Below are 27,125 nucleotides of genomic sequence, written 5' to 3'. Positions count from 1 at the left end.
CTGATTTCCAGTTTAGAGTAGAAAAGGAAACTCTTGAATTGTGTACCTTTTTTTGTGAGGAATTTCTATTGTTACGATTAAGTAGTTTTTCTTTCATTGTAAAATAAGTAAATTAAGGCTTTTTCTAGGTAAGTCTTTGTGCATTACTATCACAATTTTGACTCATAAGTTAGACCCTTCTGAGTGCAAACTCTTTCTGAACACCAGCCATCAGTGAATGACAAAATGTGGCAACTCTATCTTTTTATTAATAATGTGTTTTCACAGAAATTTGTTATTTAGCTTGTCACTTAAATATTGAGTATACAGACTAATATATACACCATTTTGTTTAAAACAATTTTATTTTTTTTAACCAGTGGCAAACCTGCAGTTGGTACTAAGGGTCAGTTTGATTGTCCAGGTAAGGTTTTAGAATAAGAAAATTCCTAAGACATAGACTAGGAATTCACATTGTACAGTATCTCACAGTGCATTTTGCTGGATTTGAAGTTTAGGCTTGCATGACTGCCTTTATTAATTCTGACAATTATTAATATTTATGTGAAAAGTTTAATTTATTACTTTTCTTTCAGAGAGGCAAAGAAAAATGTGGAGGCATTGGCAGACACTTCAGAAAACAGACAGACTTGTAGTATGCAGGCTGTGGATCCAGTTGAGGTGGAGGCTAAAAGCACAACTGATGATGATCCTTTTCCAGAACCTAGAGTTCCCTATCCATTTACCTCTTGTCTGACTGAGAAGGAGCAGAAAACATACTTATATCTGATGACTAAGTACTCAAAAAAAAGAAACCATTTTCAAGTTAACGCAGCAAGTCAAAGAGAATTATTCACATATCTGGTAAGTCTGCATATATGTACATACGAACATCACAGTCATACAACTTTTTTATTAAAAAGAGTCAAGAAAAAGGTAACAAAAACATTTTTAAATTCAATTCATTGTGATTTCCTTTTAACATAGTATTATGAATGGTAATAAAGGTTCAGGATAACATTTTTTTCATGTAAATTGAAAGTGTGTTTGGTTATTTCATTGAAGGTGGGTGGGATTTTTTGTGTGGATGTTCTGTGTTTTAGTAGTAGTCTAAACAACTGGTGGTAAGTGTAGATCTTTGATAGCTGGTCAAACACACCCCCACTTTTTAATGAAAAGGTAGTTTAGTTACCTTACTGTGGTTGTAGCATTTCATAATGGCATGTAGCAGTCATGTATAGTGTTAGGAGATGGATACGTTTTTATATGATCTTTGACAGCACCCTGTAATGAGAACTTTCTTCATTAGCGTGTGAGGGGGCCTGTGTGTTGACCTTCTGTGCTTGCCACATCAGTGCTTATGGGAGTAGAAAGTCACAAGTTCACACTTGCTGCTTAGTCTCAGCAATGCTGTTTAAATAGCAGAAGGCTGTCTCATGTTGATTGGAATTACCATTTCAGTTGAGTCCTATATAGTGTAATTAATTGGGAAGAGTTTTTGAGCCATTGCATTTGGTTTCCCATGCTTCCTTGTTAGTGCTAATTCCTTTATTTTATGCTGTAGCAATGGGAATGTCATTCCCAGGCAAATTAGTACCTACTATGTTGTTATTACTATAATGTAATTGCTTATGAAGTCAGAGCTCAGGTATCTTTTTGATTCTGTCATGTAAACTTGCCCCAACAATGTCTTGTAACATTTCTTTTTATAAATCACCAGTGTATGATCAAGAGAAGCTTGCTGTTTGTTGGGGGATGGTGTTTCATTGGTTTGGGATTTACTCTATTTTAAGGAGATGGGCCTTGCAAAAAATTTTTTTACTTCAGTGAAACTCAACATATGCAAAGACTTGCCAAATTGAGCAGCAGGTAGTCTGTGCCTTATTTCATACCATTACCTGTACAGCCTCTCTAGAAATTTTGCTGGTTACATACCTACCCTATAGGATTCCATTCTGTCCTAAAAAATTGAATTATTTTTCCCCCTTCCCTCCAGCAAATGAAAGAAGTAGTAAACAACGAAACTGCAGAATTTATGAAATTTGCCCAAAACGCTGCAAAAAGCTGTGCTCAAGATTATGATGCCATCTCTGAAGATGCACTGCGTTATACTGAGGTAATTACCAATACTGTGTTTAATTCCTTTTCTTAAATAATCTTATTAGATTCATGATTAAAGATACAGAGGAGCTGCTCATGGAATCTGATAATTCCTGAACTTCTGCTGATTCTATGTTGGGATGAGACGTGAGAAGTTGCCATTTCCCTTAGTCTGTGCAGCATGGTCTGGCCCACAGTTTATTGTAGCCGTTAAGATACGATATCTTTTGATATCATGTGTGTTCACTGAATGCAACACTCAACAAAGTTTTAGCCATTAATTAAGTAAATGACATATTTTTATTTGGAAGGGAGAAATTGCATTTTAAGTGTGCATTTACGTTCACAAGCTGCTCCTAAGTATACGCTGTTGGACAGAATGTTAAGCTTTCCTCCATAGTAGTGTGTTACAAAGTGACTTTAATCAGAGGTTACTCAGGCTTTAATCATCATTATCTGCAAGTTCATGCTGTGTTAAATACTCACTTTGATTCTAAATTCAAACATGAATGCAACTTTATATATCATTCTCGGTTTAATAGTACATTTCAGGAAAAGAATTCCAGAATACAGGTTCATTAAACTTTCCCATCAGTGGGTTGATTTGCTCTTGCTTGTTTTTCTCATAGTGTCTTGTCTTAATTGAAGTGGCCTACCTTCATACTTTTTGTTAAATTTTTAGTCTTTTCTAGTAGGTGCTGCATCACACTTTTTTGTGGAATAAAACATAATAATAAATGCGTTTACCAGAGAGTAGAGCATTCAGTTAAATTCAGAAGGATTGTTTCTATTCCACCATAACACTTACGTGCTTTTTCATGTACAAGGTAAATTTGTTCTGCAATTAACACATGGTTTGGGCACATGTGAGGACAGAAATTTATCTTTTTTTTTCTAAAAATTGAGATTGGCTTAGTAATTTTATATCTTACATTTCTGCCTATTTTTTAGAGTCGGCTTGTCGTCAGGTCACAAAATGTGTCTCCAAGTCCTGTTTATAGTTAAGTTGGTATCTGGAGTTAAAAATGAAGTGGAGACCAATATGTAAATACTTGCAGCAATAACTCATTTGACATGAAAGCAAGTTTCAACACATACAGAATCTTCCTGTGTCTTTCCCTTTGTGACTTTTACCTAGGCCTGGTGTAAATTAGTTAGTAACATAAAAAAATACTGGTCCCTCTAAAAGCCAAGATAAATAAGTTTAACTGAAAAGAATTACCTGATTTAGCACAGTTCAACACTAAACTTTTTTTTTTTTATGATTGGTCTGAGACTGTACGTAGGTTGTTAGCTCCTCATATGAAGAGTTGAGGAGCATTTAGAATGTTTCAGTTCTGATACCAGTGATTATAAGTTTACTATAGAGTTGTACTGGTATCTCTAAGTTTTTAAATACTGTCTTTAACTGGAAAAGTTGAATAAGCCTGTTGGCAGTAATTTGCTAGATGTATCTGTATTCTCTTCAGAAGGTGTGTGCAAATGCAACTTGCAACTGCAGAAAAAAGCTTTTGAAAATTAAAAACTTAAGAAAGATAAAAATATATAAACTACTTTTTCTTTGTATGTTAGGAATTATTACGTGCTTGTATTGGACATGTGCAAAAATATCCTGAGTTCTACACTCTCCAGGAGATCACAAGTATCATGGGAGGAAAGTTTCATACACAGTTGACCTTTAGGCTGGAAAAAAATCTTCTTGTAATGGTAATATCTTACGTATTGTTTTGGTGTTACTTTCAAATAACTAGAATTACGTCTGGATTGTGTTATGCCAGGATTCAGGGGTTTTTACAAGTACTACTCAATTCTTGGGTTGGGAATTATAATTTATAATTGTTAATGAAAATTTTAAGTAAATTATTTTGGTAGTAAAGGCTGTTAACACCCTTTTATTGTATGTTAGCAATAAAAAGGTTAAAATAATAGTAGGTTTTTTTAATATAATGCTAACTTTGTAATGTACTTGCATAAATTCTTAGTATTTTTCAGTATAAGAATTGCAATATTGGGTCAGCATGATTTCAGTTAAAGCTATTTTCTGATACTGCTTGATTTCTTCAAGGGTACAGCGAGACGTGGTAAAACAGCTTTCCCTACTATGCCTGTTCAGCTGCCCACAGATTATAAAACCGTTACATCTATTATAACTCCAGAAGAAAAGGCTTCTATTATGTACAATGTAAGTAATTTTTTATTGTAATTTTTAAGGCATATTTTGTAGAGAAGAGCAATTTGGTTCTTTTTATGTGGCAGCATTAAGTTTCTTCTCCGTGCTCCCCCCCTCCCCCGCGCAATCTTGCACATCTTGTACCATAGGAACATACACTGTATCACTAATTTGTTTAGTATTTCATTTATAGCAATCACGCTGCCCTCTTCAAATGTTGGGTTGTTACCTTTCAGACCTAGTGCCTTTTGAAGGAAGGGAACCTCTGTTCCCTCAATGAAACAGTAGAGGGGTCCTTAAATTGGCACACACTGACTGAAATCTAGACAAATTTTTTATCACAGTGTTGTTGCTTTTAAATTTTGCTTTGCAATTTCTAAGCTGGCCTGTGTGAATGTGTAAACACACATATGAATGCATGTAGGTGTAACAGCTTCTGATTGAAGAAAGAAGTCCTGAGGGTAAGAAGAAATACTTCAGACTGTCTAGTTCTCTGAAAAGTCGATCAGGTTAGCTTACCCTGGGAATTTCTTTTGCTAAACAGCATAAGCTCCATTTCAGAGTTCAACAATTTTTAGAGACCATTCCACCTTACCATTAAATACCCAGTGTTTCTTTTTGTGTTCTTCTGCAGAGAAAATCAATGAGTTTTTCATTCTGTAGAACTCGGGGTTTGTGACTGTTTATTCCAGATAATTTGTTAGCCGCTATTTTAAGGACTTTGTTCACATACCAAAACCCACACTTTCAACAGAGGCACTGTGATTGCAAAGACACTTTTGCTTAAGAAAGTAGCAGAGATGACACAGGAGAATAATATATGCCTCAAGAGATGTTATAGCTATAAACAGAGAACACTTATGATCATGTCTCAGGTGGCAGAAAAAAGAACACAGCTAGATTTTTCTTATTTCTCTCTCATGGTCCTCATGCTCCTGGGTTTCTGTTATCTCTCCTCCCACCTCATGAGCATTCCTAGCTTCCTTTCTTCATTGAAACCTGTAGTCATAATGTTTAACAATTACATAATTTAAATTCTGAATTTGTATTCTTCATGGTTTTGTATTTGTTTCAAGATTCTTTATCTGTATTCAAACAACTGTGCGGTTTTAACCATACTTTAATGTTATATGTGTTTATTGTGCTATTACTTAACTCCTAAGATCATCTCTAATATATGTGAGTTAATAGGTTGGTTGGTTGGGGGGGGGGGAGGTTCTGCAATACATTCCATAGTTCATGATCACCCAAATTCCTATTCAACCGTGTAAATTGATTTAATAGGAATGAACTGAAAGGTACAAGTTAAAGTATATTTTCTCATGTGGCAAGGTGGATGCATAAGATTCAGCCAAAAACTTTCAGGGAATTTTTTGCTTTTTCGTTTGATTCTGAAGCCTGGCACTGCGGTGATTTTTTTGGGGAGGCAGGGTTTAATCCATGTTTGTTTGGGTGTTTTCTTATTAGTTTAAATTTTTGTGTGTATTTCTTAAAAAAAAGTTCATTTTTTGAAGGTTTGTTTTTTTTTTTTGTTTAGGATATTAGTTCAGATTCAAATGCAGAAAAACTTGCTTTGAAATACTGTCCTCAAGTTGTTTTAAGTAACCAATCGTTATTTACCTTACTGAATAATCATGGACTAAACTACAAGGAACAATGGGAAATTCCAGTCTGCATTAAAATGATGCCTGTTGCAGGTATAGTATGGTTTTGTTACAAAAATTATGGTTTTGTCTATGAAGATCTTTATATATTCGCATAATCCTTTTTGAGCAGACTGAAGGACAGGAAATTAGAAAATCCAGTAAAACCAACTGTGGGAAAGTAGAAGGTAGTCTGATTTAGTTCACAGACTAATAGAATAGTTTAATTTGGGTTTTGTTTTAAAAAAGAAAGCAGCTAAGATTAATGAAAACTGTAAACTCAGATTTTTACCTTTTCTGGAGAAGCAGCAGTCTAGAATGCAGCTGTAAGAAAATAGTTTCTCTGAAGTAATTCCATGTTTTTAATTTAAGAAACCAAACAAAGTAATAAAATTTGACTGACTTTAATTCATACAGCTTAAAGGGCAAAAATCTGAAGTTTGTAGTTTTCAGCTGTCATCTGGTAAGGAGTCAGACACCTCTGTGTTGTAAAGAAAAATGTTTAATTTAGTTGAAGTTATTGTAAGAAATGAACTTTAAAAAAATCCATTGCTATAGTTTGTCCTCTGTTTTGCAAGGAGGGAAGCTGACAGCAAGGTCATTTCATAGTTTTCTATACCTTGTTCCACCTTGTTACTGAGAATAGTAACAACCTCTAGAGGTATCATCATTAACATTGAATTCGGACATACAGCTATTTTCTACTTGGAAAAAAAATCAATTAAATGCCCTTCTGCTTTTCAAAACTGTAAGCTCTGCTCCTTGGAAAGGAAACTGAAGCTGTTAGAACTATCATATGAACTGATTTCAGTAAGCTAAAAAAGAGAAATTCTGAACTTTTATGAAAAAACAAAGAGCAAACATTTTCTGGAATTAAAGGGACCTATTTACATCATAGAATAATGAATAAATAATGAATGTCCACGGAGATTGCTCTTCCCAACTGCAACAAAAATTGTTTTGAGTAAACTGATTTACTCATCTGAATGCTATACTTGAGCTGTCAAGTACTCCACTAGTAATCTAAATACAGATTTCCTCTCTTGTTCTTTTTTTTAATTTTAAGTACACGAGGTATTCTTTTCATGATGAGTGTTTATCATGATTGTTGTCTTAGAATGTCCACGTTGTGTGCATTTCACACAAATCTGTATAGCAGACTTTTGGATAGTAGTAAATAGGCTGTCAAATATCGGTAAATCTTAGAAATTTTGCACTTTTCTACATGCAATTAAACTACTTATCTGTAAAGATATGCCTGACTCATTTTATGTATCAATTTTACAGTCTTTAATTTTTAGATTAAAAGATAACACCTAAAGGTCATTCAGAATATGTTAGATATATATATAGTGTTTCTTGAAAGGGGTTCTCCTTCCTTTTGCACCTTCCCTCTTGCATTAATTATGGGGGTTTTTCATCGACAGATTTTTTTTTAAGACAGTGATACTATGTTCACGACGTGCCTTTGCTTTCTTTATGATATTGGTACTGCTGTTACTTTTGAATAAATCTATAGATGATTCATATGTGGTTTAAGGTGTAAACAAAAGAGTGGGGCAACAGAGCCCAGACATAGTTATTGATTAGAAGAAAAATAAACTGCAGCCATCACTTTTGGCCAATGAGACTTTTAAAAAAAAATATATTTTTTTTGGAGGTTCATCAAAGGAAGGCAAAAGATCTTTTTGGAAAACAGAACACATTTGGTGATATAATGCTGTATAAGGAATGATGAATCCCAAATTCTTATTTTACAAATTCTTTATTTAGAACTGCATTTAAAATATGATCGACTGTTAATGTGGTGTGTATTGCTGCTGCGGGTTCTTAATAATTCACACTGTATCTGGAGATATTTCTATTTTCTGTTGTTAATGAATGAGAGGATAGTTTTTCATTTTTCCTAGTATGAAAATGGAATGGATTTGACTGGAATTGGAAGTCAAAAGATCTATTATTTAAATTATACTACAGTCTTTTTTTTCCTTTAATTTAATATGTATTCAATCTCTACCTGTTCTTGAAAAGGTAGCAAACCAGCTAAAGTGGTTTATGTTGATTCACCTCTGCTGAGAAAGGAAATGACAGTAAGAGAGAGGAACCAAATCTTCCATGACATTCCAATGGACTTCCTAGCAACCAAAGCATCTTATGTTTTGATTTCAAATGTGTTGATGGACAAACCAGCTGAGGACAGTCTATTTCAGTGGGATGTATGTAGCTTCACCTCTTCTTACAAACAAACAAAACCAAAAGCCTATGTTATAATTGCAAAGTTACTTGTTCTGTGATAACGAAGGAAAATTTAGGTTTCCTGTTGGTAGTTTTTCTACTGCAGAATTACAGACCCTATGTTTTAAAATGTCTGTCTAGTTTCTTTAAATGCTTCTAATACATTGGCATTTCAGCTTTAGTTTACTTTGTTAAAATGCATTTTGATCAGTTCGTTTAAGTGGGAAAAGTTATATGACCTTTATTTCTCTTTTGAAAGCCCTTTCAACTCCTAGGAGTTAAGATACTCTATGTTCAACACAGGAGTTCGTTTTGCTTTTTTTTCAATTACTACCCTTCTCAGCCAACATACCAAAATATGGATAGCAGAACATTTTTCATGTTTTCAATGTGACAGTGTCTCATTTGTGATTAACACATTCTGGTTTTTGGTTTGGTTTAGTTTTGTTTTTTTAATACTGTTATTTTTTCCTCCCTGTGTTAAGATGTCTTCTGATACTTACCAGTGCAGGAAGATTCCTCCTCCAAATGACACAGGGATGGACTTTGATGATGATGTTACAGAACTGGAAACTTTTGGAGCAACTGTCAAACTCTCAAAAACTTCTAAAATGGAAAGTGCTTTTCCTACAGTTAGTAACACTGCTAAAGTTTTATCACAAGACCTAAAAATGGGGAAAAAAAATACATCCACCATAAGTGGTGGAGATGAAGAAGGAAAAAACACCATTTCTGGTGCTTCAGCATGTGCCAGCATGCAGCTTCCGTCATTAGATGGCATTCTGTGCTTCAGCTCTGAAGAAAATTCATCTCATAAAAGCCTTAATTCAGAGGAGGTAGGACTGAACGAAGCACAGCATGTCATGACCAAAGAAGTATTGGACAATGAAACAAAGCTAAGTATTCTATCTAATGCTGTTAGTTACAAGAGAGAGTCTGATGCTACTCAGAAAAATGAGACTTATGCTTCTTTATGCAGTAGTGACACGGATGAAGAGCGTTTGATAATTGATACAGAATGTAAAAACACCGATTGTTGCAAAACAACTGTACCAAATACTGTTTCTCATACCTCAGCAGAGACTGCCGGATCACTTTCCCCCACCCACATTCCATTAGCAAGCATGACAGATGGCACAGATACTGTGGATCAGGGAAACAATGCCTCCAGAAAGCCTACCAGAAAGTTGTCCAAAGAATTTGATCCTGTCGGACAGATTTTGAAAATGCAAACTGAACTTCTCAAGTCACCTTCCCATAAAGCTCATGAGCAACCAGTGGTGAGCTGTGATGGTTCTAGTGCTACGCCAGCCCATGTGCCTCAGTCTCCAAAACTATTGGTGACCTCCAGCACAGAAACTGTGCCAGCCGCTGCCTCAAATCCCAGCAGCTCGTCCAGAAATACATGGACTTCGCTTTTTCAGGGAATGTCAAAGAGTAAGTAATTGTGTGCATTGTGTAAGGAGTAAAATTTTAGAATTTCGGTAAAATTTTACAGAAAAACATTTTAACTCCTTCATCTGAAGAGCATCCCGATAGTATCTCTGTTACATTTATTTGGATATGTGATTTAAAGTTGGGTTTTGCTGGGGGCAGGGGGAAGTATTTAACAATATGCTTCTCTGTCTTGCCCACAGAAAGAAGCATCTGGGGAGTTGTTTGTCCATGGAGGTGAATGTGAAATACTGTTTTATTTAGAGAAACAGGTAGTTGTTATACACAAGATTTTTAGGCAAGGAAAAGAAATAACTTAGTAGTGAGAAGAGTTACTTTCTGAGTTTCTTCAGAAATTCAAATATTTGAGTAGTCTCGTCTACAAAGATAGTTTCTTGCCAATCAAAAATGGGATTATTTTACATTTTTTATAGAAGAAAAATTTATTCAAATTATGCAATTAAAACTTGAAAGAAAACTTGCAATTTCAGCGTCTAAGTTCTGAGCCTCCTAGTTCAGTTGCTTTCTATCTTAGCTCCTAGCAATCTGTTCCAGAAGACTAATGAGGACTCGCTACAAGCCACCTCCAAGTTTTCAGGCGTTTAGCTGGAAATTGAACCTATTCTACACCCAGACCTCAGCCAAGATCTAGAAATCTTGCGGATCATGGAGACCATGAACTTTGAGGTTTTTCTCACGTGCCCGAGTTGCTTCTGCACTGTACAACCGAATTTAGCAGCACTCGGCTGTGTTAGGTAAATTGACAGGAAAGCAGGCAGGTTGCATCAAGACAGGTAATATTTTTCTCAAAATACTTAATACCAGTGCATGGATAAATTTTGGTGGGAAAACATGTTTCACTGTTGTTTTCTGACTAGCTGTACACTTGATCACATAGGAATGAATCTTAATTACTTAATCTGTAATGGAAACAGTTAACACAACTAAATCTGTTTTAGCTGAAATTGTGTAATCACTTCCTGCATTTTTATCAGTTTCACTGAGTTTTACTAGTCACTACAAGAGCACTTCTCCCTCAGTTTGAAGAATTGAGCAGCATGATATTCTTTCAATTTCTCCTTTTCTTAAAAAGCCAGAGTATGAAATTCAGGTGCTTGATAATAGAATTTGTTAGGTTGGGGGTTTTTTCAAGAAAGGTAGGTAGTGAAACTTGTATTGCTAAGATGCTGAAATGTGACTATGAAAGAATAGAAAGCATACTGCTACAAATTAAAAGTTCCGTAGCAATCTGATAAACCCCTATGCATGTCTCTTTTGCAGAAAGCCAGAACTAAGTTAAATGTTTTCTTAATAAAATTCTTTCTGGTCAGTTGGATGATAATATCTCACACAGTATACATTAATTCAAAGATGCACAATAAACTCTAAATTTAATGTTGAATGTATTTATTCGTAACACTACAGCAATGTCTATTTGTAGTTGTAGTTTGACACGTATTTCCACATATCTGCAGGACAAAAACCAGAACTGGCTAAATTTTCAATAAATAATCTTAAGTTGGGATTTATCCTTGTTTAAGCGTTTTCTTAAAATATCTCTACGGGATACAGGGATCTTTGTGAAACTACCTCAGAGCTGCACTTGGAGATCTAACATATCTTTTGAATATGCGGGTATTGCAATTGAAGCGAACTCAGTTTGCAGCAGAGGCTTATGCTACCACCCAAACCTGAGGCTTGAGTGACTTCAGTAACTGGTAAAGGGGTGGTGGCTCTCAGGAGGCGTTCGCTGTAAACAGCAGCTTTGTCTCCTTTGTGCTGAGTCACTGGCTTAAAAATCAGCTTTTGAACTCCGTTTGTACAGGAATGGAGTCTCTCAGCTCTGTTTGTATAAGAAATCTAACGATTAGGATAAAATATGTGGGAATGTTTGAAAATACACTCTTTAGAAGTAACAGTGGACGTTTTCCATTTTTTTATTTTTTTTGTAATACGTAGGTGACTTCTTGTGCCTGATGAGATGGTTTTCACCCCATAATCTTACTTCAGAAACTCCTAATAAAAAAAACCAAAATAATTTTAAAACTCCACAAACCCTACTGCAAGAGAAGAAAGTTAATTAGCTTCATGGTAAAGAATGTATAAGCCTGTTGTTTTCTGGTTTATTTATTTTTCTGTAGGAAAGCTGCCAAATGAACTTCAGATGCTTGAAGAAGACCCCTCAGAGTATAAAGCACCTCAGGATGGCAACCTTGTGTATAAGCTATTCAGTTTGAATGATCTGTCGTTACTTGTGCGTTGCAGCGTGCAAAAAGTGAAGTCATTGCCACGGTACCATAAAAAGAAAAAAACTCAGAAGGTACAGATTTTGCTGTTAGCTTTTTTGTTTTTTTTTTTAAAACAGTTGTGCTTGACTGGCATCTCTGGGATTCCCAGTCCTTCAGAGCATTCGTATTTTCACTCAGACAATTAGTATGTTCAGTTATAATTCTACAGTGTGTGTCTCCTTTAAAGTAAATATTTGCTGTAGGAAGAGAGAGAAGAATAGCTTGTGATTTCTTTAAACCTATTTGATTAGAAGATAAGCAAGTATGATTCTGCATTTTTTGACTATAACTGCATTACAGTAATATACATCTGTAATTATGTAAACTAATGTCAGTTTGAACTATTCTTTAGAAGTTAATGCAGTAATCAGGTTTTTGGCCCAAGGCTTTGAGGATGTACATGATCATAAATACTTTTAACAGGATTCAGCCTTGCTTTTATGCCTAGTTAAGCAGAGAAATAGGAGATAGAATGAACAGAGCACAAATTTTAATATAAAAGGGGTTCGTATTCATTCTGCTTGAAAAGACTATGGTATATGTCTTAGCAAATCATTTGTCTTATGGAATAAAATGTTTTAAATGCAAGTGTAATCCAAATATTCTTGTAACATCAGGAGAAGGAAAGCTTATTCTGTAACTCTCAGTAACATTATTTTGTCCTCTGAATCATTCAACAAATATGATACGGTTATCTTCCTCTCCAGAATAGGATACCATAATTATGGTAGGCGAGCGTTTTGTGAGGTCTTTATGCTTTCTTGAAATGGAAATAGATCTTTCTTACTCTGATTATTTGCTGAGATTCCATGCTCAGAATCTTATTTTGAAAAAATGCCATCTCTTTCCTATTGATCCACTACTTAAAATGCCTATGAATAGCTGCTTATTTTATGAGAAACTGCACACTGTTTATTTTTTAAAATTCCTGCTGAAGTTTAAATTATGATTTGTGAGTGAGAAGAAGCTTATATTTTCTGTTAGTGTTACTGCACGAAGGTTAGCCTCTGATTTCAAATGAGAGGCCAAGTATTAGGTTCTAATTTCAAGTGAGACAGACGAGTAAGTGGCAGGATTCCACTAACAAAGAAATGTAACAACGTATTTTTTTCTTAAATTCCTGCAGAGGGCAGTAGAGCACCGAAGTGTGAACAGATTAATTTAGTTGCCTGGAAAAGTTACTTAGTGGCAAAATTTTATTGCTTGTAAAAGATTGCCTAGGCTGCTTTTTTCTTTTCACCTTCTTCTGTATAAATTCTCTGTAGTTTGAAGTTTGTACTGTGGGTTTCGTGGAATGTGAACCATCACACACAATCTGTGAAATGTCTTTGTTGCTTCAGATTTAGTGGAAGACTATGATGATTATCAACTACAAAATGTAGTTCAATTGTGGGTGTTTTTTGGATGGTGGGCGCTGATTTTTCATATATCTTCACTTTATAGATTACTCCAATGTTCCTGTTGCCAAAACTAGAATACCAAGCCTATTATGGTGTTGAAGCTCTTACAGAAAGTGAAGTATGTCAGTTGTGGACAGAGAGTATGTTGCATTCTGAATGCTTATTTTATATCGGTAAGTTTATGTGTTGATTTTTGCTTAAGAAACATGTATGTCTGAATATTCATAGAATAACAGAAGAGAAAAATATTTATATTAAAGGTATATTCTATGTCTCCTTATTTATTTTAAGTTTCTAATTCTGTTTTTCATGTTTCTCTTATGCTCTTTTTTAAAAATTTCTGTTGGGTGGTAGATGAAGATATGTCAGTTTTGGTTTTAGATGAATAGCGTCCAGTAATCTTCGTTTTCAAGAACAGCATTTATTTACTTTTCAAAGACAAATGTAAGTGTGAATTTAGATCTGTGAAGTCAGTAATCTTCATGACTTAGTGCATCTTTGGTTTTGGGATGGAATTTTTTGGTGTTATTTTAATGAATTATATACAATATGAATTATTGCATGAGTGGTAAAAATATTTCTTGATTAAATGTGAGCTAGCTAGATAGATAGGTATATCTTATCAATTTAAATACTTTTGTTATTACATACCAAAATAGAAGACAGAGGATCAGATGTATGGCTCAGAGGATACAGATTCCTTGGCCTTGTAGTATGGGGAAAGGTCAAATGTTATTTATTTTTCTTTGAAAACAGGCAATAATGTTTGTATTTCTACACTGATAGTGTGGAGACAGAAAAGATACAAGAGTGAGGAAAACCAAGCAAGATTAGGGCTAAACCAAGTTCTGTCATTCAGCTATAAGAGAAATTACGTCCTTTGAAAACAGTATACATGTGCCTCGTATCTAAGGTACTGGAAACAATTTTCTGGCTTTACAGAACCGAAATCCTAACAGGAAGAAGAATAATGCATAGTTTAAGTTTATTGAAAGCCTCTTTCCATAGCTATGATATTCCACAGGATTTTTGATCACTGAATGATCTTGCTTACACACATTTTCCAGGTTTTCTGTCATCCACATCTAACTGATCCATGAAATTTAATTTCCTAATATGTGATATAACTTGAAACATCCCTGTCGTGCTATTCCTTGTGCTGTATCATGCAGCAGATGGAAACAGGAGATAATGTAGAATCTGTGAATGAGAAGTAACATACATTCAGTGAGAATGAAGCATGAAATGACAAATCTTGTGTACAAAAGATGACACCTTTAATACAGAGTACAGAAAATAAACCTACAATAAAACAGGGATAAAAAGCATGGAAATATTAGCAGAAAGGTATCTTACTTGTAAAGGCCACTTATCCAAAATCCATAAACCAAGCACGCTAGGAATGCAGTGTTATAAGGAAAGTTTCACTAACAAATGTCCTGTAGAAAATGCTGTATTCATGTTTGTACAATGACATTTTAAACATCAGAAAAGTTCTGATGTCTATTAGGATACATATGTTCTGTAAAGAAATTAAAATTATGCATATAAAGAATATGGCCAGATTATTTTAACAACTTTTTCAACATATGGAAAGCTCCCTGATAGCAATTCTCCTGTAATTAATAAGATTTTAAAAGGGAAAATCTGCCATGAGGTGGTTAGTCAAAATGCTTTTTAGAATATGTTTGGCACTTGCTACGGAGTGCGGGCAATCCCATTTGTACAGTGAATGAATGTTTTGTCAGTGGGGACTGCCTTGCTTTCCTGTTGTAGAAAAAATTCTGGTTTTTATGGTTGCTAAGGCAGCAGTTGTGGCCTGTGGTTGTCTACCCTTTCCACTTGTGCACTGAATTACACTTTTGCTGTTGGTGGCTCACATCAGAATACTATTTTTGAAATCCTGAGTTCTCTTTTCTGATTTTTGCATAGAAGCTTTGCATCCTCTTATAGAATTGTAAGTTTTCTGTGGAATCTGATATATTCTGAAGTAATAGTTTTGCCAACTGCATCTTTTTCTGCTGTCCATATTTAATGAAAATAATGGTTTTTAAAATTAAATTTTTAGAATAAAATATGAAAAAGCTATTTGCTGTGGGTTTTCCTTCTCTAAAAAAATTCCTCACAGGAAGAGAAATAACACAGGTAGTTCTCCATTTCTAATTATATCTTAATGTACAGTACTGAAGCATTTCTTGCTTTTTTTTTTTTAACAAGCAGAACAGTATACTGAATTGCACTGTAATTCCACTGTAGAAAATTTTATCAAAATTTATTATTTCCAGATTCACAAGCTGCGTGAGGAAATATGAAACTGTAGGAAGAAGGCTAATCTGTTTAGGAAGTACACAAACTGAAAGAATTTGTGTTTTATCTGATCTCCCATCAGTTACAGGATACTTAACATACTGCTTACGTGCAGAAGTTTGCAGACAGCCAACACCCCTTTTTATAGAGGCTCTGAGGAGAGTAGAAGAAAGCAGGCTACGTGCTGCAGGATTTGTTCTGGCATAAACAGCCATCCCTTTCTGATACAGAGGTTCCAGTGTCTCCTTTGTAGGTACCTGCCAGCCGTGAAAGGGGCACAGAGCCCTAGGCTGGAAGGATTCAGTGGCCTGCCCTCCGAAACACTCTTGTGTGCTTGGGAGAAAAAGTCATTGGGATTAAGAAACACTGATTTATTCCAGTGATGTTTCTTTGTCAGCTCTTGGATGTGCTGCTTCCAACAGCAAACCCTGGCGTCCACAGGGGTTTTCCTTTTGCGTGCTCTGAAGGAACACAGGTTTACTGTGGGTTGTCACTGTCCTGCACAGTAAATTAGAATTCCCAGCATGACCCCTTTCCCACTACAATTTACAATTAAAAAAAATACTCTGCTGCAAATACAGAATTGGATTCAGCAGTCACCAAGTTTTGATACTGACAGAATATGTGATTTATTTAGCTAGGCAAATTGAGGACTGCAGGTTTTCGGTAATATAGGTAGGTAAAAAGATGTACATGGAAGTAACTGATCTGTTCTACGAGAGAGCATCTACCCCAGCTTTTAATAGGGAATTGTTATAATGTTCTGCTTGGGGATTCTTTTTGCTTTCATTGAGAAACATTGCAAGGTAGCTGTGAATTTCTGCCTTTCAGTTTGTATTTATGAGGAGCTGTGAAAATACAATGTCACAACTGATGCAGAGTGCTCTTTGCAACGGAAAGCTTTGTCCTGAAACTCCACCCTAAAAGAATGGCCCCTGGTAATAAACCTGTATTGTGGACAACTTAAAATAGGGTGAATATCTCATTTTTCATTAACCTGATACCTCAAAGTAAGACTGCTGCTATCATGTATTTGGTGTAAGCAGAAAGACAGAATTGAGCTCTCAGATCATACTATAATTTACGTGAAATATCATGTACTGTAATAAAGGAATTTTTAAATCAGCCATAGTAGAGCCGCAGACTTACTGCTTTTTAAAATTTACCCCACAGTATGACATGAAAGTATGGAACAACTGTTTGAAAACTGTGATCTTACCACTACTAACACAGTACCTACAAGTCTCATTCTTGTTTAGACAGTTTTGAGACTACAGAGATCTTAAGTGAAGACTCTAAAGTTTTGAGCGTGTGGCAGACCTCAGTATTAAATTAGCTTAGGAGTTCCTGGATCTTGAAAAAACTTGATTCACTGTCTCAACGATCTTTTGTATTGCCAAATAAATATGGATGGACCTTGGTCTGTGCCCGGTAATTGTCTGGCGTTGTTCTTCAGTGTTGTATCCCTCTGTGGCTGAGGGAGAAATCTCCCAGCTCAGCACAGTGACTCAGCAGTGCTGCCGACTCAGGAAATGAGGAGAAAAGCAGGTGTAACTATGGCCTCCTGCGGAAGTTGCAAGGAGTGATATTAACTTGAATTTGTTATTCTGTGTGTTCTCAAAGGAGGCAGGGATTGCACAAAAGCAGAGGTATTACCATTGAACAGAAGAGTGCTGTCCTCTTCTCGCTAGTAGAGCACGCCTTGCTCGGTTGTTGATTTAAGTCTCCTTGCTACTCAGGAAATCCTGCATCAGCAAAGGGAGCAATCTCTGTGACGTGTTTCCCAAATAAGATACTTGTATTTGATCTAAGCAGTAAATAAAGTAGTGATAAGATTTGCTAGTTAATGGGAACACTTTACCCTGACCATTATTCACTTATTTGCATTAAGCGCCTATGCAAAACTTACTGCAAAAAGAAGTTAACCTTCACTTGGCTAGGATAATATTGGTCTTTAAATTACGATTATTTGAAAATTATTTGAAAAATTGGGTTGGAAAGAAGTACTTACTGTATGGGTGACTTACCGAATGTCAAGTGTTTCAGTCACTTCTCAAATACAAGATATAGTAATATAAATCAGGTGTAAGTAGTCCATAGATCTCCTTCCCCCCCCCCCCCCCCCCAAGCTATGCTGTCAATGAGTTTAGAAATGGAGAAATTTCTGATCTGAGGACAGGTTGATAAGGAATAGAGAACACAAAACAATTTTGTGTTGTGGGTTGGTGGTTTGACAGAGTTCCTTTTCCTCTAGTCAGCAATGCAGAATATTAAATCTAGATGCTTAGTCTTGCACAAAATACCAGTAACAAGAAAAGTAACAAATGTACAGTGTTTAAAAGAAATGAGTTGTCCTGGTGCTTTTTTTATTTATTTATTTATTAAAATGAGAGTTCTTACTTGGTGTTCTTACGCATCACATAACAAATTGCTAGTAATGTTTAGCTTGGAATGTGAAGTGCTTTGGTTATAGCAGTTTTAACTGTACAATTGAGGCATTTACTGTAGTAAGGCAGTAAATTCCACTGAGTAGGTCATATTTTATTATGCTGCCTTTTCCTAATCCTCCCTGTGGGAGCTGGAGTAGAACAGATTTCTGAGAAAACCTTAGCATGAGAGAGAACCTGAAGGTAACACGTGGTCACAACATCAGCTTACAAGATGGGCTCATGATCTTTATTGCTTATCAAGTGAAAAAGTGGGCTACACTGTTCTCGTTAGCTTTTGTTTTAAAAACGTAATGGAGAGAGCTTTGAACCGTTGCTCCTAGATACGTCAAAGACAAGTAGTCTTTAATGATTTGCCATGAACGAGGCCTGAACTGTAAATGGTTTTGGGTTTTGTTTGGGGTTGGTTTGTTGGTGGGTTTTCCTTGGTTTTGTTTTTTGTGGGTTTTTTTTTTTTTTTGGGGGGGGGGGGGGGGGGAATTCAAGAGACAAAGGTACAGAATTCCCAGAAAATCAAATAATACAATTGTCTAACATATCAGAATATCAAATATATTGGTCTCAAAAGTAAATTTGTTGTACAAGATGAACATTCGTGATGGGTCCAGTAAGGAGGCGTAGTGGTAAGGATCAAAAGAACTTGAGAAGATACAAACTAACTGATGAGATAATGGCAAAATGAGGTTGTAGATCTCAGACATCATGCAAGACGTAAGATTTGCTGGAATCACGGGCATCTCCTTGACTTAGAAAGTCAGCCCAAATACAGATGTCTGTACTGAAGCAGCTAGACATTTTACGTTGTGCAAAATTGATAAATACTTTTCACTGTTCTACACTGTAAAATTCCTTTTAAAATCCACTAAGTTTGCAAATTAGGCTTTTGCATTTGTTTTATTTTTTGTGTATTAATCAAATTCATATTTTTCAGGACGTATTGATGCTTTTACATCAAAACTTATTATGCTAGAAAAGATTTCTCCAGAAATTTTAAGAGAAAAACTTGGAATGATTAAGTGAGTATTTTTAGTAGGGTATTTTGGCAATGAATGTGAAACCCTAACAAGCCTTGCAGGTTACTCCTTTTGTATTTTTTTTCTTTTTTTGTAGGCCTGCAAATTCATTAAATATACTTCATCACATTTTGAAGAAAGTGTCCGAGTAAGTGTTCTGTTCTGATTCATTGTATTTGCAATGTGACCCAGCTCATCCTATTTCTTCTGTATGCTTGTCTGCTCTTTGATCTTTATTACTTTAGATACATGAACTATTTTACAGGTTCCTTTAGGTCTAGCATAGTATAATGCAGTACGGTGTAAAAATGTGCTTGGGATTACAGGTTTTGTATAAATTATGCAAAAGAATAAGGACTTGATTTTTATGAACCACTTGTCCAGGAGAGGAGGCTGAACATATCTGAGATGATTAACAGTTCACAGGAGTGAGTTGTAGTATTATTTTATGTAATCTTACGTATGTGTAATATAAAGCATTATGTAATATAGATTTTATGTGGGTTTTGTTAGTCTTTTTGCTTAATTTGCAGAATTAATACTGTTTGTGTTCCGATCTGCTTAGCTTGACTTACACGAGCATATGCCTTTTTCTGTACAATGTCGCAGCCTTTCTCTTGCTTTCATGTATTTTTTAGCTACTTCAAGGCTTTTGGTTTGCAAGTATCTTTTAATTTTTTTCTGAAGCAAGTTTCTTGCGCTGTGTGTGAAGGCTCTTAATTTGAATTACAGAAGACTTTTCCTTCACTTCATAATTTCTATAGCTTTGTGTTTTGTGGCTGAGATTTTTGATATGGGCAGTTCAGTTGATATTTATCTTCCTGAAAAACTGTTTAATCCTGTATGTATTTAAAGCTCGTCTGTTTTTTGTGTCTGTGTCCATATATGCATTATGCTTTGTAAGGCGCTGGTTAAAGAATTGCCAAATATGGATGGTTTTCAGTGTATGCTTCAATGTTATGTTGAATGCATACAATCTGTACACAGATGGTAATTAGTACATTATGAATATATTATAAATGCATAAATTAGTATGTATTTATCAATACAATTTAATTCATGCTTTGTCTCTAGTCTTTTTATAAAACAGGGACTGATAAGTAAGTATCTAAAGATGTTTTGCTTTTGCGTTCAAAACTTAGTAGCTATCCTGATCAAAGGAAACAAAATATATTATTTTAATGTCTTTGTTTTGTTTTGAACTTTATCTCTTTAGTTTGCAGGAGGGCTCTTATTTATTGACTCATGCTGCAGGAGATTCATCAGTCGCAATCTACAAGAGTTCTTTTGACAAGACAACAAGAGCATCATATAACTTGCATAAAGCTCACTGTGATCTGCCTACTGTACCCGCCACTCTTTCAGTCCCATGGGTGCCACTAGATCCCAGCCTCCCTTTGCCCTATCACATGAATCATGGAAGAGTTCCATGCACCTTTCCACCTGCACCTCAGGAAGCCATGTGGAAACAGAAGGTCAGTATTACACTTGATGGAAAAGCAGATGAGCAGCTTTAAAATAATCTTGGGTTTCAGTCTCTCGGATATATAGCTAGTATATTTATCTGTCATCTTTGGGGGTCAGAGAGACCCTTTAGCGTTCTGGACCCACTACCAAGAATGGGAATACCTTTTCCCTGATTAATATTTTGGATGAGCTTCATCTCACCTCTCTTTAAACATTACAGTATGGAAAAAACAATGTTTAAGCTTACTGTGCTGTTAACAGAGAGAAATGGAATATTTTGTAAGATGCATCTCCACAACAGGATGAGCCTCTTAAGTAGATTGTTGGAGTCATGGTATAGAGTTGTCATTTTTCTTTCAAATGACTACAGGAATAAAAATTATTAGCACAACTGTAAACAGGTAAAATCAGTTAAGGTGAATTCTGCCGTCAAGGTCTATTCCATTGAGCCTGTATTGCAGTTTATTGCAACTCACTGATACATTGTGTTGGGTTTATTAAAAATAATAATAATAATACACTTCCTCCTCCAGTTTGTGGCAAAATTCTTTCAAAATGCATTTTTTTATTTTTAATGTGAGCTATTAATACTTTTCAACAGCAAAAAGTGTGGAGCATTTGGCTTAATTAAATGCTTTGTAATTTAGAGGCTTGCATTACAGCTGAAACATAAAATATTTGCATTTATAAGAATTTTCTAATTTTGCCTCTGTGGTGGCACTTTTTGTTGATGTACTTCTTTTCTTCAATCAATTTCAGGAAGGAACTTTTTAACCTGGTTTCCTGGTTTTTCAGTCCCATCTTTGTCTCAATTTGTCTGTCTGTCTTTCCCACAGATCTTGAACTTTTCAGGCTATTTCAGCAGAAACTGATATCTTTTGGAGGCCTAAGATATTAACTTCTAACCTGCTTACTGAAAATAAGTAGCCGGGGAGGGATCCAGATTATGCTTCCTCTGTGGAGATGCCAGTCAGCACCCAACTGTTAATATTTGATACCCCGAATCTCATGCAGACAAGAGAGGTTGTATGCAAATCAGCCACACACACAAAATCAGCTACATTACTAGGTGTGGGATAATCATATGGCAGTGCAGAAATCCAGCTGATGTTACCCTTTCCTGAAAGCTTAAATACTCTCCTCAGTCCCCTCATGCCACTCTGAAATCTTTTGTGTCTTAATTTATTAATTTCAGCAGCTAGGGTGGAGCATCTTGGATCCATTCTTGGTTGGTTGTAACTTTAAACAAGCTCATGTAGGGATAACAGTGATTCTCTGCAGCAAAAATGAGGTTTCCTTTTGGCCCTCTAAAGTATGCTAGCTCTGGCCGACAAGTTGCTGTTGATCTCTGTCTCTGGTTGCTCTGAACTCCTTCACCTTTGTGGAAACTTCCCTCGCAATTCAGATGGCTTCCCAGGCATACAGAAACTTAAATCTCATTGGTATGCCATTCTCTATACAGCAACACATTTGTGACAATATATATGCAATACTGTTTCTAAAAAAAAATAAAAAAATAAAAATAGTATGCTTTTTTGTCTAGAGGCATGAAGTACCTTAATTTAGGAAAACACAGTTTCTGTGTCTCGGACATAAATACAAAATTTTGTGTGGATGGCTTACTTCTTTTTACTGAATGTGAACAACCTTACACAGCATTTGCTCTGCAGTTTTTTCAGAGTGCAGTTAAATCTAAAGAAATAAAATCTTGAATGTGAGCTTCCTTCCCGATATCAATTAGTAGCAATTAATACTGCCTAACATTTGGGTTTTGTTGCTGCTGGTTTTAAAACAGAATAGAATTTATTTTAAGAAGAACTAATTGTCTTCATCTAAAGAAACTTTTAATAGAAATTTTATGGAAGCTTCTTAGAAATCCAGCCTGCTTTGTAATTTGTGCTGGTGAATAAGTGATGCATATTGTGCTTTAGAAATTTCTCAGAGATCCAGTCTCAGCTCTAACATTTTGAACAGGTAGTACAACACTTTAAGAAATTTTTCTTACTTTTAATTTTTCTTCAGCATGATTTACTTGTGTAAAAGCCACATGCGAACTGTGCCTGGCTGAGTGAACTCTGGGATGCTTTTCAGGCCTAGTTACATATTTTAGCCACATCCTGACTTCATATGAGGGCAAAATAGTTGTGGTTCTGTTCCAGATTACCTCATGCACTTTGGTGTCTGCCAGAAGGGAATTCAGGCACATCGGCAAGAAAGAGGCAGGGCTGGTCAGATCCCGCTGGTGGCAGGAAGAGCAGCTGTGCCTGTCACCAGTCCAGATGTGGCCTCTGAGTCTGGCTGAATGGCAAGCAGTAGAAGGCAGTTCTTGGAAGGTAATTGTCTATGTTTGTGCTTAATGCAGATTTAAGATTGTTAATTCTAGTTTGTTTGTTTTCTTGTGTTGGTTTTTTTTTTTTATTCTCTCCCCATATGTGTGTAGATGACTGGGGCGAAGGGACGGTCTGACACACCCAGCGAGGGGAATCCAGTAGCTATGGAAACAAAAGGCAATCCAGCTAAGCCTGTTAGAAATGAAGGTGTGGCTACAAAGAAGCTGAAGAAGAATTACTGCAAACAAAGAATGATGAAGAAAAAGTGGAAAAGGAAGTACAACAAAATGCAGCTGAAGTAGAAATAGCTGAACCGTGCTGTGATAAGTATGGCCTGGAGAAGGACAAGACTAACAAAAAATCTGAGGCTTTCTTGCAGCTTCAAAGGAGCTGGAACGAGCTGGCAGGGGAAATGGCTCCATAGCTGAAACATTCTGTAAACCTTTAACCCTTTCTTACCTCAGTGGGCATATTTCAAGTGCAAATTTCAGATTCAGTCAGAGGGGGGAAAAAGCGAGTGCCTGCAGCTGAGGTTAGGGGACAGAAGTATCTTCTGTTGGTCTCATTTTTGTAGAAAAACTACGGTTTGAAGAATGAAGCAGTGGTTGATGGTAATATCTGATATCGCATAACAACAAGAAAAATAATTTTTCAGCTTTCTGAATTCTTCCAGAATCACTACAGATTTTTATTCTGACATATTTTTAAATTGTATTTTATTTTGTGTAATGTGCGGAAGGGAAACAACTTGGATTTAATTACTGAATTGTTTCAATGCACAGTATATGCCAGATCTTAAATTACTTACAAAAATACATGTTCTTCTTAGGATGATGTAACGAATGAGGTTTGGGGAACAAAAGTGTGTTTATTTGAATAGTAAGAGCCATAAATTTGCACTAGGAAACTTACAAGTACAGCTAAATAGTTAAAATATGTATTTTTATGCTTCCCCAAAAACATTTCCAGAAATTGTTTGGATTCTGGCATTACTTCAAAAATGAATGTAGCAGTCATTCACTGTATTACTGAATGGCCACAGCCTAAATCTATTAAATTGCACACTGATATGCACTAGTGCTTACCTGAGGTATTAAGGTTTGCCTGCAGGAGCAAGTGATAGGATCAGGGCCTTTGTCATCATCCCAGAAACCCAACCAGACTATGCTGTACACCAGCAGTTTGCTTGACATTTAGAGCCCAACTGACACGGTGAAGTTAGGAAAAGATAATACTTACATCTATGAAAAGGCCAGGCAATGGGATGACGTGCAGTTTCCTAGCGAATATCAGTTGTGTGGTAAAATGGCAGTTTTGAATGTTAGTATGTAAATGCATTGTATTCTGTGGTGTTTTGGTAACTAACGTGACTGCTTGTGAGGGAAGATTGCTTTGCATTACAGCTGTTTTATGGGACAGGCTTTTAGTGTTTCATCAAACAGAATTTCAGCAGAAACAATCCTTGAAATTGAGAGTCAAAAATTACATTCTGTATCATCGCTTTTGTTTTGCGTTTTCTGGATTTCTGCCTATATTTTCCTTTATTAAGAATATTGTTAGAAGAGCGCATGAATTCTTGAAAGCTACAAGAATTACTCCAATAAAATCTTTCCCATTTTTTCCTTTCAAACACAACTATTTAAAAATGTCTGAGCCAATTTTTGTTTGGAACGTGTTCTGGAGAGCTGTTTGTATGCGTGCTTAAACTGCTAACACAAAAAACAAAGGCCTTAAAGATATTCTTCCAAGTCTTTTGTTCAGACTAAAGATACCAAGTACACACATCTGATCAAGCATTCTTCTGCTCATGGGCTTGACATGAGAGATTCTAATGTCATAAAAGTAAACTATTTAAATTGTTAACTGGAGCATACCTGTTTATAAAATCCTGAAGACAGTTTTTTTTAAAGCAGGCTTAAACAATGGAGGTATATTAAAAACCTTTCTATGTGAAATTCAAAGCATTTTCTGATATTTCCCTCTCACACACACTGTTAGCGCTATTTATAGTATTATTCAGTTTAATCCTTTTTTGGCCACTGCCTTATAGCTGCAGTGATAACACTAATCACAGGTCGAACTGTTGTAGAGCTGTTTGTGAATTACAGCTAGTTCTGATTCGAAATCCCAAATGCACTTAGTGACCTCTCATAATAGTCATATTTTAGCTATGAGTCATTTTTTGCCAGATAACTAAGCATGTGGGGGGAATTCAAAGCAGCATTCAGTTTGTATACACAAAACCTTTTGCCAGACTTGTATGGAATTTAGTTTCTTGATGCAGTTCCATATGTTAAAAATGTTTGGTCTATTTGCCCATATCTCTTTATGCCTAGAAGACTTGCATCTTTCTCTTCATAGTATACTATTACACTACAGTAGTATTCTACTAGTATGCTAATTGTAGTTTCTTATCTGTTTCAGTAGGTAGGGAATCTGTGATGGCTTTTTAATTCACTGTTACATTTTGTTTGACTGTTCTCTTTTGCATTAAGTGGCACTGAAGTAATTTGCTCTAAGATGAGTTGGTTGTTTGAAAGACTCCAGTTTTGTTCACTTGTGTAGGAGTGAGAGAACCAAAGTATACACCATTTATATTTGCATCTAAAGTAAAATCCTATTTAAAGGAGTTTGAATAAAGGAGAAAGGTTAGCCTGTTTATTTTGGGCAGTAACGTCTGAAATCTGAAACAAAATGTCTACACAAAATAATGTGGTAAAAAAGCTTTCAGTAAAGCCAAAAAATGAGCTTGATATTAGTTGCTGGATCACTGGTTCTATATAAACTGGTTCTATATAGACTGGCCCTGAAGGGAGGGTTAGCTGTGGAGAACGAAGGAGTACAGGGAAGCCTGACTGTTGTGATGCCACCAAATTGTAAATTCCTAAATGTAACACAGATTGTGAAGCTGTGGAAGCAGGAAACTACAGCTGGAGGAGAATGAAGGAGCCTGGATCTTGCTCTCCAGGTAACTGGTGTTTTACAGATAACGAACGCTGATCTTTTTTATTGCCTTAATCCACTGATTTTAGGGGGAAAATGTCACAGATTTCACAGTCCTGTAATTTCAGTCTTCAGCTCTGCATTTGGAATGGATTGTGTGCATTTACATTGCAATTTATGTGGCTTTTTTAAAATGTAATTACTACTTTGTCACTCTGTATTGTAAGAATATCTTTTACACATGTATTTGGAGTGCCTGGTCAGACATAACTTACCCAGTCTGAGAATCTTATGATTATATTTTTCCCTCGTTAGTTTTTATTTTCTTTATGCAGATTTACCTGGTTGTAAAGGGGGAAGCATGTGCTGTCCTGCCTTTCAGAACAGGGAGCTCTTAAGTGCTGGAGAATTGGTCAGAGTGATTTCACAGGGATCTCTCTGTTCTCTCAGCTTTTCAGTGCGGTTGTTTGTAGTCCAGCGCTGATGGAGCAGCCTGTCCTGCTGCTTGGGATTATTTCATGCTGGGTGCAGGACTTTATCTTTGCAAAGTCTCACGCAGTTCCCATCAGCCCCATTGTGCAGGCTGTCCAAGTCTCTCTGAATACTGGCTCATCTGTCCACTCTACCTACCTCTTCTCCCCATTTGGTGTCATCTGCAAACTTGGTGAAAAATGATTCCATCTTATTATCCATGTGACTGATAAGGATACTGAGGAGTACTGGACCTACTGTGAACCCCTGAGCAGCTCTGTTCATGACCAACTCCGTTGCTAGTTCAGCTTTGAGCCACCAACCACTAAAAATGGAAGAAGCCCTCTGAGAACATGTGGTTTTCCGTGCTGTACAGGGTCACTGATACTGAATCCAGTTCTCCCTGTTTACTGGTGTGTGTTAGGAGGTATAGATAGCTTTGCATCGTGCTCGGGCAGTTGGAAGTTAGTTTTAGAGGACTAGAGGGGGAATTCTTACCTGGCATTGGAGGTTACTGGTTGACATATATGCAAAGCCATGGAACTTTCAGTTCTTTGTATTAGCATGAATAAGTGCAATGGGCTATTAGTTGTAAAATCTAATTTTTCTTTATTTCTGCAGTAATAAGTGTTTTCAAATTTTATTTGCACTGTTGAACCGCTTACGAACTGCTTTCGTTCCCATATGTGACTGACTAAACCTCTTCACCTCCTCTGAATGCAGAACCTTTTGGGGATACAATAGACACTGCCCTTGTAAAATTATGTTAGGAATAGATTTGTTATGGCTTTTTCTCTGTCTTCTGATGTCGCCTAGCAGCTGGAAGCACAGAGAGCTGGGACCAAGTGACCAGACATCCGTTCCTGTGCTGGCAGGTGGGAGCTGCAAGTGCCTGTCC

General features: G+C 36.1%; 1 protein-coding gene across 7 annotated transcripts in view; it reads left to right on the top strand.

The window, feature by feature from the left end:
- The window catches only part of ICE2 (interactor of little elongation complex ELL subunit 2), a 29,024-nt gene extending 3,079 nt beyond the window's left edge, over positions 1–25,945 (top strand). For 4 of the 7 annotated variants that reach the window (XM_040600045.1, XM_040600041.1, XM_040600043.1 and 1 more), the window contains 14 exons: positions 576–843; positions 1,976–2,095; positions 3,652–3,786; positions 4,145–4,261; positions 5,787–5,946; positions 7,924–8,108; positions 8,613–9,564; positions 11,703–11,881; positions 13,293–13,422; positions 18,935–19,019; positions 19,114–19,164; positions 20,233–20,491; positions 22,643–22,816; positions 22,924–25,945. In XM_040600045.1, the coding sequence (XP_040455979.1) occupies positions 637–843; positions 1,976–2,095; positions 3,652–3,786; positions 4,145–4,261; positions 5,787–5,946; positions 7,924–8,108; positions 8,613–9,564; positions 11,703–11,881; positions 13,293–13,422; positions 18,935–19,019; positions 19,114–19,164; positions 20,233–20,491; positions 22,643–22,816; positions 22,924–23,115 (2,946 nt within the window). In that variant the 5' untranslated portion in view covers positions 576–636 and the 3' untranslated portion in view covers positions 23,116–25,945. Of the gene's footprint in view, positions 1–381; positions 404–575; positions 844–1,975; positions 2,096–3,651; positions 3,787–4,144; positions 4,262–5,786; positions 5,947–7,923; positions 8,109–8,612; positions 9,565–11,702; positions 11,882–13,292; positions 13,423–18,934; positions 19,020–19,113; positions 19,165–20,232; positions 20,492–22,642; positions 22,817–22,923 lie in introns of those variants that run through there. The other 3 variants (XM_040600046.1, XM_040600042.1, XM_040600047.1) reach the window with 3 other exon arrangements.
- The last annotated feature ends 1,180 nt before the right edge of the window (positions 25,946–27,125 follow it).

Source organism: Falco naumanni, chromosome 7 (genome assembly GCF_017639655.2).
Source record: "Falco naumanni isolate bFalNau1 chromosome 7, bFalNau1.pat, whole genome shotgun sequence".
NCBI classification, from domain to species: Eukaryota; Metazoa; Chordata; class Aves; order Falconiformes; family Falconidae; genus Falco; species Falco naumanni.
The sequence above is the reverse complement of the archived record's forward strand: the minus strand, read 5'-3'. Positions and strand labels throughout refer to the sequence as shown.